Source organism: Vidua chalybeata, chromosome 29 (assembly GCF_026979565.1).
Source record: "Vidua chalybeata isolate OUT-0048 chromosome 29, bVidCha1 merged haplotype, whole genome shotgun sequence".
NCBI classification, from domain to species: domain Eukaryota; kingdom Metazoa; phylum Chordata; class Aves; order Passeriformes; family Viduidae; genus Vidua; species Vidua chalybeata.
This window is the reverse complement of record NC_071558.1, coordinates 266,087-281,887: the sequence shown is the minus strand read 5'-3', so window position 1 is coordinate 281,887 and position 15,801 is coordinate 266,087. Positions and strand designations below refer to the sequence as shown.

The 15,801-nt window shown below is 67.0% G+C and overlaps 3 protein-coding genes across 8 annotated transcripts; 2 read left to right on the top strand and 1 right to left on the bottom strand.

Annotated features, from left to right (window-relative positions):
- The first annotated feature begins 276 nt into the window (after positions 1–276).
- ANKRD35 (ankyrin repeat domain 35) lies at positions 277–4,783 on the top strand. Of its 3 annotated transcripts, none has more exons than XM_053967249.1 (11): positions 277–795; positions 881–969; positions 1,205–1,269; positions 1,691–1,748; positions 1,836–1,906; positions 1,984–2,090; positions 2,303–2,460; positions 2,586–3,841; positions 4,285–4,374; positions 4,462–4,527; positions 4,638–4,783. In XM_053967249.1, the coding sequence occupies exons 1-11, from the start codon at positions 665–667 to the stop codon at positions 4,713–4,715; spliced, it is 2,169 nt and encodes a 722-aa protein (XP_053823224.1). In that variant the 5' UTR covers positions 277–664; the 3' UTR covers positions 4,716–4,783. The 3 variants fall into 3 exon arrangements, with proteins under 3 accessions (XP_053823224.1, XP_053823223.1, XP_053823225.1); XM_053967248.1 differs by having other exon boundaries at positions 2,583–3,841; XM_053967250.1 differs by lacking the exon at positions 4,285–4,374 and having other exon boundaries at positions 2,583–3,841.
- Positions 4,784–4,823: 40 nt separating this feature from the next.
- NUDT17 (nudix hydrolase 17) lies at positions 4,824–6,666 on the bottom strand. Of its 4 annotated transcripts, none has more exons than XM_053967251.1 (8): positions 6,591–6,666; positions 6,308–6,430; positions 6,045–6,216; positions 5,917–5,942; positions 5,742–5,834; positions 5,555–5,653; positions 5,149–5,357; positions 4,824–5,043 (listed from the first exon to the last, which is right to left on the bottom strand). In XM_053967251.1, the coding sequence occupies exons 1-8, from the start codon at positions 6,657–6,659 to the stop codon at positions 4,878–4,880; spliced, it is 957 nt and encodes a 318-aa protein (XP_053823226.1). In that variant the 5' UTR covers positions 6,660–6,666; the 3' UTR covers positions 4,824–4,877. The 4 variants fall into 4 exon arrangements, with proteins under 4 accessions (XP_053823226.1, XP_053823227.1, XP_053823228.1 ...); XM_053967252.1 differs by having other exon boundaries at positions 5,149–5,285; XM_053967253.1 differs by having other exon boundaries at positions 6,386–6,430.
- Positions 6,667–8,193: 1,527 nt separating this feature from the next.
- Positions 8,194–14,497, top strand: SEMA6C (semaphorin 6C). Its single transcript, XM_053967247.1, has 17 exons — positions 8,194–8,563; positions 8,635–8,749; positions 9,008–9,065; positions 9,167–9,223; positions 9,392–9,493; positions 9,713–9,803; positions 9,890–10,012; positions 10,310–10,398; positions 10,633–10,850; positions 11,227–11,352; positions 11,436–11,591; positions 11,846–12,082; positions 12,361–12,507; positions 12,766–12,843; positions 12,926–12,981; positions 13,190–13,231; positions 13,646–14,497. The coding sequence occupies exons 1-17, from the start codon at positions 8,203–8,205 to the stop codon at positions 14,404–14,406; spliced, it is 2,817 nt and encodes a 938-aa protein (XP_053823222.1). The 5' UTR covers positions 8,194–8,202; the 3' UTR covers positions 14,407–14,497.
- The last annotated feature ends 1,304 nt before the right edge of the window (positions 14,498–15,801 follow it).

The window sequence follows — 15,801 nt, the reverse complement described above, 5'->3', positions numbered from 1 at the left end:
CAATCCCGATGCCCGCCCTGATCCCAGCCCGCTGCGGGCTGCGACTGCCCCTAGTGCCAGCCCCGATGCTGCCTCAGTCCCGACCCCAATCCAGCTCCCAGATGTAATTCCACTCCCAGCGCCAATGCTGGTCCCGATCCTGGCTGCAATTCCTGTCCCAGCCCCAATCCCAATCCCAGTTCTGATGCTGGTCCCGATGCCACCTGCAATCCGAGCCCCATTCCCAGCCTCCAACGCCAATCCCAGCCCCAATCTTGACCCGAATCCAGCCCCCAGCCCCGCTGCAGGTCCCTCAGCCCATCCCTCCTCCCAGTCCTAGTCCCGGTTCCCGTTCCCAGACCCTGGTCCCGGTCCCTCGTCTCGTTTCCAGTCCCTGGTCCCGGTACCGGTGCCACCCCCGCCCGGTGCCACGCTGGAGCCCAGCCCGGCTCGGTGGCACTCGCCAAACCAGCCGGGCGGGCACAGGCCGGGACACGCTCCGGCCCCTCCGCCCCCTCCCGGCTCCGCGGGGATCCGGCATCTCTCACGGAACCCCAAGGGGTGGGGAAACTGAGGCAGGAGATGCGGGGGGGGGACCCACACTGGGGGGTCCTGTCGCGGGGTGGGGGGGTCCCATCCAGGGTTTGGGGTCCTGTGCTGGATTTGGGGTCCCACCCCCCCGCAGATGGAGAGCTGGACGCGGCAGGACCAGAAGCTCCTGGAAGCGGTGACACGCGGGGACGTGGCCCGGGTGGCCACGCTGGCCGCCCGAAAGGCAGCCCGCCCCGCCAAGCTCAACGCCAGGGGACAGTCCGCGTATGTCACCCCCGGGGGGACACGGGGAGGGCTCGGTGGGTCCGGGGGGGGGCCACAGGGGTCACGGCCACCTCTCGCCCCCCAGGCTCCACCTGGCCGCGGCCGGGGGTCTCACCGAGTGCCTGATGCTGCTGCTGGAGCACGGAGCCCCCGTCAACGAGACGAACGATGACGGTAGGGACACCTTGGGGACACCTTGGGGACAACCTGGGGACACCCAGGCAGGTCCCTGTGTCACCTCTGGAGGAGTCCAGACCTGCACCCCAAGGCAGGGACCCCTGGGAGCACCCTGGGGAGTGTCCCCAAGGTGGGGGTGTCCCCTGATGGAGCGGGGTGTCCCCTGGGGGTGTCCCTTAGGGGAGTGGGGTCTCCCCTGGGGATGTCCCCAGCGCTTGTCCTGTCCCCACAGGCAGCACCGCCCTGCACTTGGCTACCATTGCCTGCCAGCCCCAGTGCGTGAAGGTGCTGCTGCAGGTACGGAGAGGGGTGGGAACAAGGCGGGACTGGGATGAGAACGGGATGGGAGTGGGAATTGGAATGGGATGGGAACAGGATGGGAATGGGATGGGAACAGGATGGGAATGGGAACTGGAATGGGATGGGAATGGGAACTGGAATGGATGGGAGAGGAATGGGAATGGGATGGCAGTGGGAATTGGAATGGGATGGGAACAGGAATTGGAATGGGATGGGAATGGGAACTGGAATGGGATGGAGCTGGGGGAGAAAACAGGGATGGAGATCAGGATAGAGACAGGGATAAGGACACAGATGGGGATGCAGAGGAGGATGAGGATGGAGGTGGGGATGGGGACAAGGACAAGGATGAGGATGGGAACAGGGCTGGGATGGCGGTGCCAGTGCCATTCCCGTTCCCTTCCTGCTGTCCCCCCAGCACGGAGCCAACGAGCGCCACGTGGATGGGCAGAACCGGACTCCGCTGCACTGGGCCGGTGAGGGGGGGGACATGGGGACGCCCCGGGACGTGGGGGACACCAGAGGTCCCCCAGAGGCCCTGCAGTGACACCGCCCCCCTGTAGCCTCCTCGGGCTGCGCCTCCAGCGTCCTCCTGCTCTGCGACCACGAGGCCCCACTGGATGTCCCCGACACTGTGAGTGGGGACAGGGGGACAGCAGGAGGTGACAGGGGACAGCAAGGGTTGATGGTCACCCCACATGTCCCCCCCAGCATGGCCAGACCCCCCTGATGCTGGCAGCGCAGGGCAACCACGTGGCCGTTTGTGCCCAGCTCCTGCGGCGTGGGGCCGAGCCCAGGCTGGTCGACAGGGATGGCAGGTGGGTGACAGGGGACACTGGGGACACTGGGATGTCCTGTCACCGGTCTGTGGTGTCCCCAAGTGTGTCACCACTGCGGGGAAGGGATGGGGGTCACCTGTGCCACCGTGTTGCTGTGTCACGGTGCCATCTTGCCACTGGTGTGCCACCCCCTGCCATTGTTCACTGTTTCCTTGTGTCCCTGTGTCCTGTGTGTCACATCCCTGGCTCAGGACAGCGCTGGAGCTGGCCCTGGCTCACAGCAGCCTGGAAGTGGCTGAGCTGCTGCAGGGCCACAAGAGGGACAAGGACACTGGGAATGTCACTGGGAATGTCACCAGGAAGGCCCCAAGCTGGGCTCTCCAGAAGGTCCCGCACTGCAGGAGGAGAGGTGAGACCTCCTCAAGCCCCTCCAAAAAAAGGAAAAAATGGAGGGGAAATGGGAAAACAACGGAGGGAAATTGGAAAAAATAGGGGAAAATTGGGAAAAGGGGATTGTGTTTTTCCCTCCAGCAGAGAATGGTGCTGGACAGGTGGGAATCCAGGGTGAGGAGGAGGAGGCTGAGGAGCAGCGGGAGGGACGCGCTGCTCGGCGGCTGCGGGAGGAGTTGGCGAGGAAGACTCTGGAATGCCAGTGGCTGGAGGAAGCCGCCGAGGGCATCCGGCGGCGGCTGCGGGAGTTCGTGCGGCTCCTGCCGGGACGGGATGCGGGTGAGGATGAGGAGGATGACGGCGCCTGCCTGGAGCTCCTGGCCCGGCGCGTGGCAGAGCTGAGGAAGAGGACGAGGGACGAAGAGTGGGAAGGAGGACAAGGCAGCGCCGAGGCTCCGGTGCTGATCCCATTCCTGGCCTGGCTGGGAGAGGAGTGCTCCAAAATGCGGCAAGCGAAGGCTGGCGCCTTCTCCCGGAGCCAGGAGCTGCGTCAGGAAGCAGAGGATTCCCTCCGGGACGAGGCTGTGCGCTGGAGCGCAGCTGCCTGGGAGCAGCTGGCAGCAGGGCTGGAGCAAGCACTGGACCACCAGGACCAGATCCATGCCAGGATGCTCCAGGGATCCCAAATCCTCCTGGAAAAGCTCCGGCGGGAGCCGGCGGCAGTGTGCCAGTGCACGGTGAACGGCACGGAGACGGCTCCGGGCGGGAAGAGCCGGGAGGAGATCCCGAGGGAGGGCGGGAGAATGGAGAAGGAGCTGCTGGAGCTGCGGGAGGGCAACGGGAAGCTCCTGGTGGAGCTGGCGCGGCTGGGCCGGGAGCGGGAGCGGCTGCAGCAGGAGCTGCGGGAGCTGCGGGATCCGGGGAAGAGGGACGAGGCATGGCGGCTGCGCCGGGAGCTGCGGGTGCTGCGGGACGGGGTGGGAGCGCGGGTGCAGGAGGCGGGAGGCGACGCCGGGGCCGGAATTCTCCGGGACCTGCACCGGCGGCTGGACGCGCTGGTGCGGTCCCAGCACGAGGCCCTGCAGCTCATCACGGAGATGGAGGGAGAGGCCGGAGAAACTCCCGGGAGCGACGGGGAGGGCGGGATGCTGGCAGAACGGGGAGTGGCGGTGGGTGCCGACGTGCCGCAGGGCCCAGAGCGCGGCACCGCCGATGTCCCATCGGGGTCTGAGGTGGAGCGGTGGCGGGAGGTGGCGGCGGCGGCCGAGGCGCGGGCGGCTGGGCGGGAGCGGGAGCTGCGGGAGCTGCGGGAGACGGCGGAGGGGCTGGAGCGCAGCCTGGCAGCGCTGCGGGAACGAACAGCTCGGCTGGAGCGCGCCTGCCGCGACAAGGACGGGAAGGTGAGGGACAGGCTGGGAACAGGGACGGGACCTTCCCAGCACCAGTCCCATTCCCGTCATCATCCTCCTTCCATCCTTGTCCTCATTGCCGACCCCTTCCCATCTTCCTCTTCTTCCTATATCCATCCCCACGTCCCTCCCATCCCCATCCCCTTCCCAGTCCTCTTTCCTCCATCATCATCATCATCATCATCATCATCATCATCGTCATCATCCCTTTCCCACCGTTGTTCCCATGATCATCTGCATCCCCATCCCCTTCCCATCCCTATCCTCATCCTGTTCCATCTCCCAGGCCCATTTGGGGGGACCTCGGGGAGTGAGGGGGGAACTGAGCGGGACCTTGAGGGCTGACAGGGACCAAGGGGGTTCCGGGGGTGCTGAGAGCAACCAACCCCCCCACCAGTCCCCCAAATCTGACCCTGACTTTGCCCCCCCACCAGCTGAAGCAGCTGCTGGCGGAGACGGAGAAACTCTCGGCCGAGGTGTTGGGGCTGCGGGGCCGGAGTGCCCGGCTCCAGCTCCAGCTGGAGGTGGGGACAGCGCCCGGTGTCACACCGTGTCACCCTTTGTAATTCTTGTCACTCTGAGTCACCCAGTGTCACCCTGTGCCCTCCCAGGTCCAGCAGAAGCAGCACCGGGACACCGTGGCCATGTACCGGAGCCACCTTCTCCAGGCTGCCCAGGTGGGACTCCCTGGCCCTGCCCCGGGTCTCTGGGGGGGGGTGGGGGCACAGTTTTGGGTGCCGGGCACCCAGGTGGGATCCCGGGAAAAGCCACACTTCCTCCTCCACAGGGATTCATGGACGAGGGTGTCCACGCCGCGCTGCTGCGAATCCTGCGGGCCGAGGCGGGAGTGGGGCCGTGGCATTAAACTGGGAAACTGCGGCACACGCGTGGCCTGGCTCCCACTCCGTGTCCCATTCCGTGCCCCCATCCCTGCTCCATTCCCCTGGAATCCACCTGAAACCACAGAAACCCATTCCTGGCGTCTCCATGGCCCCACTCCGACACGGACTGGGATCCCGCTGGAAATTTATTTCCGCTGCCCCTGGCCGGGCCCTGCCCGCCACCTCCCCAGCGCGAATTTGGTGCCAGTGCTGACGCGCTCCACGTCGGGGCCGTGGGCTGGGGCCCGACGCAGGAGGATCCCGGTGGGAATCTGGGAGCTCCGGAAGCCGTGGGCGCTCAGCTCCGTGATCCTGGGACAGGGAACGGGGTCAGGGATGGGGCCATGAGGAGGCTGGACAGCCCCAGGTGTTTCCCAGCCTCGTGTCGCTGTCCCCACGGTGCCAAGGGTGTCTCACCCCACGGTGGCCGGCAGCTCTCCAGGGGATGATCTCGATCCCTCGGCTCCATCCTCGGTGGCAGCGATGGCCTCCAGGACTGGAGGCTCCAGCCAGGCCACGGCACTGACCTCACACGGGCTCAGACACAACCGGGCCTGGGCATGGATCCCCGTGGAGGGAGGGACCCCCATGGGGGGGGAACCCCAACCTCGATAGGGACCTCCAACCTTGGAGGGACCCCAACCTCAGGGGGGACACCCCAGCCATGGAGGGACCCCCACCCTCAGAGAGACCCACATCCAGAGAGGGACTGCAACACCAAGAGGGGCCCCCCACCCATGGAGGGACCCCCTCGGAGGTGGCCCCCACCCATGGAGGTGCCCCCCACCCATGGAGGGGCCCCACCCATGGAGGTGCCCCCCACCTGCAGCTGCTGTCGGGGCTCGGCTGAGCGCAGCCCCAAGTAGGCGACGATGTGGTGGCAGCGCGGTGGCCCCCAGCTGAGTGAGGGGGGGAACAGGGACTGTGGGGAGCAGGGGTGACCCGTGGGGCAGGGTGGACACCTGGGGATGTCACCCCCTGCCCAACCCCGGGTGCGGGGTGGTCGTTACCTCCCAGAGGCCCAGCAGGTTCCACGAGAAGGTCCCGGGCTCCAGGTGCAGCCCCGTCTCCTCCGCCAGTTCCCGCAGCCCTGCGGCTACCAGCTGGGGGTTCGGGGTGTCAGGGGATACCTGTGTCCCCGTACTCACGTGGGCACCCCCTGCCCTCCCCATGGTATCACCTCACCTCTTCTCCTGGCTCCAAGTGCCCACCTGTGTGGGGGGACAGGGGTCAGAGGACCCCAAAACACCTGTCCCCACCTGAGTGAGGGGTCAGGTGACCTCAGAGCTCCTGTCCCCCGTCCTCGCACTCACCTGGTGGCACCCAAACGTTGGGGAAGTGGCGCAGGGTCGTGGCTCGGCGGGTCAGCAGGACGTGGCCGCAGGCAGCCTCCAGCAGCACGGCCACTGCTGCGGCCACCCCCGGCTGTCCCTCCCGGTCACCCGGCGTGGCCCCTCCCAGCTTGGCGGGGCAGAAGGGGGGTCTCTGCGGGGACAGGGGACATCAGGGGTGCGGTGGCTCCCCGGGGGGACGCGGTGGCACCCGGGGAAACACCGGGGCTGGTGGCCCCGCGCACCTTGAGGACGGTAACGGTGGAGCCGGGGAAGGGGACATCGGAGATGAGGAAGTGGCCGCGCTCCAGCCCGCAGCTCACCAGGGCCACGTCCGTGTGCGCGGGGCAGAACACGCCGGTGACACTCTGCGGGGACACCGCGGCCGCTGTCACCGCACCGCGACGGCCTCGACGCTGCAGCGGCCGCTCCCCCTCCCCTGCACTGTGCCCCCCCCCATTCCCCCATAGTCCCCAGCCCCCTCACCGTCCCCAATCCCCCCCAATCCCCCCCGGTCCCCCCCCGGACCTGCCCGAACGCCGCCGCCCCCCCCGCCCCCGCGCGCTGCGCGTGCACGAGCACGCGTGCGCTCGCCATGTCGGGGGCGGGGCCTCTATAAGAAGGGGCGGGGCCTGACGCGTTCCGGGGGCGGGACCTCACCCGCGCCGGCGATTGCGCCCCCTGCAGGGCCACCGGGAAAGGCCCCGCCCACGGGCGGTGACCGGAGAGCGGGGACAGTTCTGTGTCCCCCGTGTGCTGCGTGTATCCCCCGTGTGTCCTGTGTGCGCCCTTTGTGTTGCCATGTCCCATGTCGCCCTGTGTCCTGCATGCCCACGTCCTGTCTCTGTCGCCATGCGTCCTGTGGTCCTGTGTCCTCTGTGTGTCCGTGCCCTGTGTGTCCCCCGTGCTCTGTGTGTCCCCCGTGTCCTGCGTGTGTCCCCCCCTTGTCCTGTGTGTGTCTTCGTTTGTCTTGTGCATGCCCGCTGTGTCCCCATGTGTGTCCATGTCCTCCGCGTTCCCGCACTGGCCACACTGTCACCTGCCGTGGCTACCCCTGGGGATGCTGCCACCCCTCACGGGGACGCGATCAACACTCCGGGGACACCGCGGTGTCCCCAGGGCTGCCACCATCGGTCCGGGGACATCGCCCCCTTCGGTCCCCGAGCGGTGCCGTTCCAGGCCATGCCAGCAGGTGTCACCCCCTGCCCGCCCCCTCGGGACCCCCGGCACCCCCCCCCCCCCCCGCGAGTCTCGGGGTGTCCCCAGCGTCCTCCACCCCTGACATGTCCCCAGGGGTCCCCTCTGCGCCCCGGAGCAGCCGATGACACTTGGGAACCGGAGCCTGAGCGGGACATCGGGGGCAGCTCCCAGTATGTCCCAGTAACTCCCAGTAGCTCTCGGTCGCCACTTGGGCGAGGCAAGGTGGCCACACTTTGGGGCAGGTGACAGGTCACCGCTCTGGGGAGAGAGGGGGGACACACGGGTGGCCGCCACACCGCACACGCGTGTGCGGGGGGGGGGTCTCACGCCGACAGCTGCACGCGGGAGCGCGCACCGACAAGGGGGAGGGGGGATCACAGCCGTGCCCGCGCACACGCGCGTGCAAACCCCCCCCCACCCCTCGGCAGTTAATGAGGATCATCTCATTAACGGGGATTAACGCCTATCTATAGGGTGGCCGCGGGGGGAGTCTCGCGGCGGGGGCCGTGGAGTCCCACGGGGGTCCCCGGTCCCGCCCCCGGCCCCGCTCCGGCCGGTGCCCGGTCCCGGCCCGTTCCGGGGCGGAGCCGCTCGGGACCGAGCGGGGAGCGGAGCCGGTACCGAGCGCCGAGGGGTCGGGAGGGGCGGGGGTTGGGGGATGTTGGGGCAGGGGGTGGTGGAGAGTTGGGACAGGGTGGGTTTAGGGTGGCTTTGGGGTGTAGGTTGGGTAGGTTGTGGGGTGCTGTATGGGGCCATGGAGTGTCGTGTTGGGGGGGGGTTGGGGTATTTTAGGGCTTTGGGTGGGACGCTGACTGTTGTGAGGGTGCTGGGGTGTTGGGGGGTGTTTTGGGGCGCTGTGAGAGCGATGTCGGGGTGTTGGGGGATGTTTTGGGGTACTGGGACAGTGGGGCACTGGGGCTGCGCTCCTGTGCTGGGGGAAATGTCCCGGCACTGTTGGCGGCAGCTCCTGGAGCACTGGGAGCACTGGGACGGGGGTCCTGGGGACTTTGGGACAGGAACATTGGAGCAGGGGCAGTACGGACACTGGGAAGGGGTAATGGGCAGCACCGCGAGGACTGGGGACACTGGGAACACTGTCCCCACACTGTCCCCCCTCCGCCCCCTATCCCTGCGGCTCAGTTTCCCCCCGCTCGCAGCCCGGGGCGGGGCGGGGGGGTCGCTCTCAGCCCCACCCGCGATGTCGGGGGTCCTGCTGCCCTTCGTCCTCGTCCTCCTCGCCGGGACCCCTGCCCAGCCCTTCCCGCGGGACCTGGTGGCTCGCAGCACCGTGGGGCTGGCAGGTGAGTGGGGTTCGGGGGGCGCCCGGGGGCTCGGGGCTGCCGGGGTCTCACCGTGTCCCCCCGGTCCGCAGCCACCGCCGCGTACCCGCGCTTCGGGGGGCTCCGGGGGGACAACGGCACGGCCCAGCTCGGCCTCGACTTCCAGCGGATGCTGCGGCTCAACGGGACACTCTTCGTGGCTGCCCGGTGAGCGCAACCGGGCCCGCCGGTGCACACTCGCGTGTGCCAGGACACGGCTCCCCTGCGCGTCCGTGCTTGAGCATCCTCATCTGTGCTTGTGCAAGGATTTGCACACTCGTACGCGCTTGTCAGTGCTTGTTCCTTCCCCCTGTTCCTTCCCCCCATGCGTGACCCTGCAGTCCCCCGTGCGCGTGACTGGTGTGTTGTCCCCGTGTCCCCTTGCACACCCCCGTGTCCCCTTGCACACTCACCGCCTCCCCTCAGGGACCACATCTACGCCTTCGACCTGCGTCAGGACAAGGGGACGCTGTACCCGGAGCGGGTAAGGGGGATGGGGACAGCGACCCTAGGGACAAGGGGGGCAACACAGGGCGAGGCTCCCTGTGCCCACCCACCCACCCCCTGGGCTGTCTCACCTGGCAGCACCTCACCTGGGAGACGCAGGACAGGGAGAACTGCGCCATGCGGGGCCGGCGGCAGGTGAGGGGGTGTCGAAGGTTACAAGGGGTGGCAGCGGTGTTGAGGATGCGGGGATTTGGGGTGCAGGAGTTTAAGGTGCGGGGTTTGAAGGTACAAGGGGTGGGGCAGAAAGGGCTCAGGGTATGAGAAGGTGGTGACGCCGGGGTCCCCCTGTTGTCCCCCCCACAGGACGAGTGTCACAACTACATCCGGGTGCTGGTGCCCCGTGATGCCGAGACCCTCCTGGCCTGTGGCACCAACGCCTTCAGCCCCCTGTGCCGCACCTACCAGGTGGGGAAACCCCGGGGCTGGGGAACCCCGGGGTGAGGGGGGCTCGCAGCCTGCTGGGGGTGATGAGCTGGGGGGTCTCAGCCCCAGCAGGGCAGTTCCCAGATGTGTGATGAGCGTGGAGGTTCTCAGCCAAATCTGTGCTGGGGCTGGGGATGGCATAAGGGAGTGCTGAGTATTGGGGGGGGGGTCTCACGGCCTCTGGGTGTGTCCCCCCCCCAGGTAAGCAGCCTGGCACAGCAGGGTGACGAGGTCAGTGGCCAGGCCCGGTGCCCCTTTGACGCCAAGCAAAGCATCGTCGCCCTCTTTGTCGGTGGGTGCTGGGCAGGCGGGGGGACACGGTAGTGGCAGGAGGGGCACAGGGGTGACCCCGTGTTCGCCCCCCCCCCCCCCCCGCAGATGGCAGCCTGTACTCGGCCACGGTGGCCGATTTCCAGGCGAGTGATGCCGTGATCTACCGCAGCCTGAGCCCCGGGCAGGCTCCCCTACGCACCCTCAAATACAGCTCCCGCTGGCTGCAGGGTACCCCAAAGTGGGGGGTCTGTGGGGATGGGATGGGGGTACAGGGTGTCTGTGGGGGTCTGTGGGGATGGGATGGGGGTACAGGGGTGTAGGAGGGTGTGGGGTGGGGGTTACAGGTGTGGAGGGGTGCGGCAGAGTGGGGCAGGGGGATGTGGGGATGGGGTTGGGGATGCAGGGCTGCAATGTAGGGGGTACAGGGGGGCAGGATCCAGGGGAGGGGCTGAGCACAAGGGTGTGGGACAAGGACAGGAGGTGGCGGGGGCTGATGGTCCCTCCAACCTCCCCTGCCCCCCCCAGAACCCCACTTTGTCCAGGTGCTGCCCTACGGCCCCTACGTCTACTTCTTCTTCAGGGAGGTGGCAGTGGAGCTCAGTGCCCTGGGCAAGGTGGGTGCTGGGATGGGGGGCACAGGGGGAGCAGCCGGGGGGGGTCGAGGCAGGGGAGATGCCTGAGCCCCTCACCATGGTGTCAGGCCTGTGGGTACCCCCTGGGTGCCAGCCTGAGGTGCCTGAAGGGACAGCACCTATGCCCAGAGGTGCCCAGGTCCCCTGGGTGGTGACCCTGAGGGTGTCCAGGTGCTGACCTCAGGTGTCCAGGTGCTGACCCGGGTTCCTGTGCAGGTGTTGGTGGCCCGGGTGGCCCGGGTGTGCCGCAATGACCACGGCGGTTCCCCGCGGGTGCTGGAGCGGCGCTGGACGTCTTTCCTGAAGGTGCGGCTGCAGTGCTCTGTCCCTGGGGACACCGTCTTCTACTTCGATGTCCTGGAGGCCGTGACACCTCCCCAGACCCTGCATGGGCGCCCCGCTGTTCTCGCCCTCTTTGGCACCCAACCCAACAGGCAGGAACATGGGGATGTGGGGATGTGGGGACATGGGACGTGGGGACATGGGGATGTGAGGATGTGGGGACGTGGGGACATGGGGATATGGGGATATGGGGATGTGGGGATGTGGGGATGTGAGGACATGGGGATGTGGGGTCATAGGGACATGGGGATGTGGGGACAGGGTGCTGGTGACATGAGTAAGGACTCACATGTGGACATGGGGACACAGAGAGGGACTTGCCATGGGGGACATGGGGATGGATTCAAATGGGGATGTGGGGACACAGAGGGGCAGCACACAAGGAAACAGAGCATGGGGACACACCTGGGACATGGAGGAGCCCTGGTCAAACCAAAGCCATTCTGTCCCCCCCTGCTGTCACCGCAGCATCCCTGGCTCGGCCGTCTGCGCCTTCTACCTGGCAGACGTGGAGCGGTCGTTCGAGGGTCCCTTTGCCGAGCCCCGTGGGGCCACCTGGACCTCAGTGCCAGAGGACAGGGTCCCTCAACCCAGGTACCAGTCCAGGTAGCCCCACCCCACACCGAGACACCCCCGGGTGCCGCAGACACCGTGTCCCCACACCGGCTGTGCCGCAGGCCGGGCAGTTGTGCCGGGATGGGACCTGCTGCTGGTGTTGTCACCTCCGGGGACTTCCCTGACGAGACGCTGGTGTTTGCCAAGGAGCACCCACTGCTGCACGGCGCTGTGAGCCCCGCGGGCGGGCGGCCCCTCTTCACCCACACCGGCACCAGGTGCAGGGACAGGGTGGCCTCGGGGACAGGGTGGCCTCGGGGGTGGGATGGACTTGTGGATGGAGTGGCCATGGGGACAGGGAATAACCGATGTGAGGAGGTTCAGGGTGTGCACGGGCTGAGGGTGCAGCAGGGTGGGGATGGTCCTTGTCCAAGGCTCCTGTGAAGGGTGTGTGGGGCCACGGGAGGGTGCAGAAAGCCCCCGAGCAAAGCCCAGCCCCAGCCCGGCTTTGCGAGGCCATGTCCTGCCACAGGCTGACCCAGCTGGCCGTGGACACGGGCGTGGGGCCCCGTGGGAACCAGACTGTGCTGTTCCTGGGTGCCGAGGATGGGCGGCTGCTGAAGGTCCTGGCAGCTGCACAGCACCCCGAGGCCATGCAGCCCCCCGGGGGCACTGCAGCACCGGGGGACACCCGAGAGCTGGGGGACAGCAAGGACAGCAGTGCCAAGACACTGCTGCTGGAGGAGATCAGCCTCTACGACCCTGGGCGGTGAGGGGCAGGCATGGGGTGCCCAGGGCTGGGGTCTGAGGATCTCAGGGGATGCTGGAGAGGGCTGGGGGCTTGTGGGGGCCATGGGTACTGGGAGTGCTGGGGAGCTGGTGGGCACTGAGGGGTTGGGGGTGCTTGGGGGGTCTGGGGGGTGGGTTCAGGGCACTGTGGGAGCTGGTGGTGCTGGGGGGCTCTTGGGCACTGTGGGGCTGTGAGTGCTGTGGGGGTTTGGGGGTGTCAGGGGGGGCTGTGCTGACCCCGGGTGCTCTCGGGTGCAGGTGCCGCAGCCCACGGGGTGCCAGGGTCCCCAGCCGGGTGTTGGGGCTGGAGCTGCACCTGCCGGGCCGGGAGCTCATCGTGGCCTTTGCCGGGTGCCTGCTGCGGCTGCCCCTGAGCCGCTGCAGCCGCCACGGCTCCTGCCGAAGGTGAGTGGGGCTGTGCGGGCGCTCGGGGCCGTGCGGGCGCTCGGGGTGCAGGGGGTGAGGGAACAGGGGCGCGAGGGAACGAGGATGTGCAAGGGAATGGGAACGTGCAAAGGCAGGAGAGTGTGCAAGGGCATGAGTGAGGGACACAAGGATGTGCAAGGTCATGGAAGTGTCCAAGGGCACAAGAGTAGGGGAGGGGACAGGGGCACACACGGGCACAGGGACACGGATGGCAGCTGCATCCCCGTGTCCCCGCAGGAGCTGCCTGGCTGCCCGAGACCCCTACTGTGTCTGGCTGCCCTCCAGGGGCTGCATCCCCTTCTCCGAGGACCTTCCGTGAGTGTCCCTCCCATCCCCGACCTCCTGGGGCCCTGCCCCGTGTGCGGGAACACACAGTGATGTCCCCTCTGTGTCCCAGGAGTGGCTTCCAGCAGGACATGGAGGGATCCCTCGGGATCAGCGGGACCTGCCAAGGTGAAGTGGGGGAACACGGAGGACACTGGGAATGTTTGGGGATGTCTGGAGACACGAGGTCATGGGGGGATGCAGGTGGTACCACGGTGACACTGGGGTGGCTCTGGCACACGTGGGTGATGCCAGAGGATGGGGAAGACGTGGAGGGGACACGGGTGGCTCCAAAGAACACAGGGGGGCCTGGCCTGACCCTGCTCTGCTCTCACAGGGGCTGCAGGGGACAGTGACGAGGATGGAGACCTGGCCCACGGTCAGTGACATTGTCTGGGGACCCTGGGGAGGGACCCTGGGGACCAGGGAGGGGTGTCCCAGGGGTGGGAGGGAGCCCCAGGGTTTGGGGAAGGGGGCACCAAGGACTGGAGAGGGACTGCGGAGTTGGGAGGATGCCGGAGACAAGTACGAGACCCCAGGAACAGAAGAGGGACCCCAGGGGTAGGATAAAGATCCCAAGGGTGGAAGAGGGACCACAGGGAAGGAGAAGGACCCTGGGGTGGGGGGATCCCAGTAACCAGGAGGGACCCCAGGAACAGGAGAGAGATGAGGGGGGACCCCAGGGATGGGAGGACTCCGGGAGGGAGAACCCGAGGAGTGTGAGCGGGACCGGGGGGTCTCTGGGGGGGTATCGGCCCTCCCGCTGGCACCGGGCTGACGGGTGGTCTCGCAGGGGTGCGGCACCCCGGGCCGGGGGCCGAAGCGACCGTGCCGGTGGCGGTGCTCGTGGGCTGCGTGCTGGGCGCCTTCGCCCTGGGCGCGCTGGCCACCGGGCTGGTGGCCACCTGCTGCCAGCGCCCCGCCGTCCCCAAGGCCCCCCCGGAGCCGCCGTGCTCCCCTCGGACCTCGGCCCAGCCGCCCGTCCCCCGCCTGTACCCCGCGCTGCCGCCGCAGGGCGGGGCCGGCGCCTTGCGGGACTGCCCCGAGCCCGAGCCCCCCGCGCTGCCCCCGGCCCGGGCACCCCGGGACCGGGAGCCCCGGCGCGGCCACAGCGCCGCGCTGGGCCCCGCGGAGCCCCCCGGGCCGGGGCCCCCGGGCAGGGCGGCCCGGGAGGAGGTGCTGCAGCGGCTGCACGGGGGCTCGGCGAGGCCCGTGACCCCGCCGGGCACCGGCTCCTTCGCTAACCGGGTGCTGCCCCGTGCCGCGGGCCCCGGACCCCCCTTCGGCCCCCACGACCGGGCCCCGGTGCGCCTGGACGTGCCCCCCGACAGCCCCCCGGCTCCGCGGCGGCCACTGGCACAGAGCCACTCGCTGGGGGGGACCCCCGTGAGCCCCCCCGGGCCGGCGCGAGGCCTCACCCGCATGCACTCGCTGGGGACACCGGGGGGGACACCCTGGGGACCCCGGCCCGGCGCCCTGGAGCGCTCCCTGTCCATGAAGCCCCCCGTGCTCCCCAAGCCACTGCTGCTGCCTGCAGCCCCGGGGCGGCCCTGACACCCTCCCGGGACACCCCAACCGCAGCTTGGGGGGACCCCGAGCTGTCACCTTCCCCGGGGTGCACGGTCCCCACTGCCCCAGCTCTCATCCCCATGTCACCAGGACAGCCCCCAGCAGGGTGACAGGGATCCCCGTGTCCCCAATGCAGTGACAAGGTTTCCATGTCTCCCATCCCCCTGGTTTTGCTTTTTTTTATTCTAATTTATTTTCTGTTCGGGGGGGGGGGGGGGGGGGGGGGGAGGGGGGATGGGAGCTGCTGTCACCCCCCTTGGGGACACCAGGAAGGGGTACACATGGCCCAGCCCATCCTACTGTGTAGGACCAGGGCTGGGCCGGGGCACCGCAACAGTGGCACAGGATTTTAATAAAAAATACTGAACAAGAAATGAGCATAAATGTTGAAATTTTTGCATTCCAAAGCATTTTCCCTTGGTAGAAAAGGGTGGGGGGGCAAGCCTTTGTGTTCTTGTCCCAGCACTCAGGGAGTCTGTCCCCGATTTCTTCAGTGATCAAAACAATGTGATAAAGGTCCAAAGACAAAAATGGGATAAAGGTGATCAAAACAATGTGATAAAGGTGATCAAATTATTAGATTTGCCCCGAGGAGGGGATGGAAGTGGAAGGGAGGGTGCCCCACACTCAGCCCAACTCCCCAGGTCTGTGCTCCCCCTTCCTGGGTGTCTGCAGAGGTCAGAGTTGGGCTTTCTGTGGCCTTCCCCGCTCATCCCAGCCAGATTTGGGATAACTGAAACCACTCACAGCCGACAGGAGGGGAACACGTGTCCAATTAACCCCAAAGTGTGCTAATTAACCCCAAACTGTGCTCATGAGAGGGCAGACAGACAAGGTTCTCCAGCCCACGCAGGCACAGATGCAATGCCAGGCTCGGGAACGGCACGAAGCCGGAGGAGGTGCGGGCAGGAAAAGCCCTGACACGGCACGGCCCGGCCTGGGCTCCCGTGGGAGGGAATTTACTGACCAAAAAACGCTGCTTTTGGCTGAAAAAGCTCCTGGTGTTTTTCTGTGGAAGAGCTGGGTTTGAATTCCAGGCAGAGATCAAATCCTCCTCAGTTTTGGTACATGGATATTTCCAGAAATTAAATCAGGGGATTCCCCTCCAAAAGGTGACAACGTCCTGAGCTTTATTTCCTCCAAAAATAACCCAAACCAGTTCCCATGAGCCCTACGGACTTTTTATTTTTCATTTCCTCTTCCAAAGGGGAAGTTTTTTTCCCAGCTGAAGGGATTTTTTGGCAAAATCACCTGTTTTGGGGAGAAGGATGGCAATAACTGAGGGTAGCAGTGGGGAAGGCACAATACAGATCAGCTCCATGTTAAGAAAGGTTTTAGTTCTTTAAAAATAGAAATTTTAGTTTAAAAAAGTGACATCTG

What these genes read in the sequence shown, in the direction of transcription:
- SEMA6C (XM_053967247.1), top strand. Translation starts at nt 8,203, where the DNA reads ATGTCCCGGCACTGTTGGCGGCAGCTCCTGGAGCACTGGGAGCACTGG. An exon ending in TTTGGCACCCAACCCAACAG is followed by an intron (nt 10,851 to 11,226) that starts GCAGGAACATGG and finishes CTGTCACCGCAG; the next exon opens with CATCCCTGGCTCGGCCGTCT. An exon ending in AGCCTCTACGACCCTGGGCG is followed by an intron (nt 12,083 to 12,360) that starts GTGAGGGGCAGG and finishes TCTCGGGTGCAG; the next exon opens with GTGCCGCAGCCCACGGGGTG.
- ANKRD35 (XM_053967248.1), top strand. Translation starts at nt 665, where the DNA reads ATGGAGAGCTGGACGCGGCAGGACCAGAAGCTCCTGGAAGCGGTGACA. An exon ending in CCCGCACTGCAGGAGGAGAG is followed by an intron (nt 2,461 to 2,582) that starts GTGAGACCTCCT and finishes TTTTCCCTCCAG; the next exon opens with CAGAGAATGGTGCTGGACAG. An exon ending in GGCTCCAGCTCCAGCTGGAG is followed by an intron (nt 4,375 to 4,461) that starts GTGGGGACAGCG and finishes GTGCCCTCCCAG; the next exon opens with GTCCAGCAGAAGCAGCACCG.
- NUDT17 (XM_053967251.1), bottom strand. Translation starts at nt 6,659, where the DNA reads ATGGCGAGCGCACGCGTGCTCGTGCACGCGCAGCGCGCGGGGGCGGGG. An exon ending in ACTTGGAGCCAGGAGAAGAG is followed by an intron (nt 5,835 to 5,916) that starts GTGAGGTGATAC and finishes CCGAACCCCCAG; the next exon opens with CTGGTAGCCGCAGGGCTGCG. An exon ending in ACCTGCTGGGCCTCTGGGAG is followed by an intron (nt 5,654 to 5,741) that starts GTAACGACCACC and finishes TGCTCCCCACAG; the next exon opens with TCCCTGTTCCCCCCCTCACT.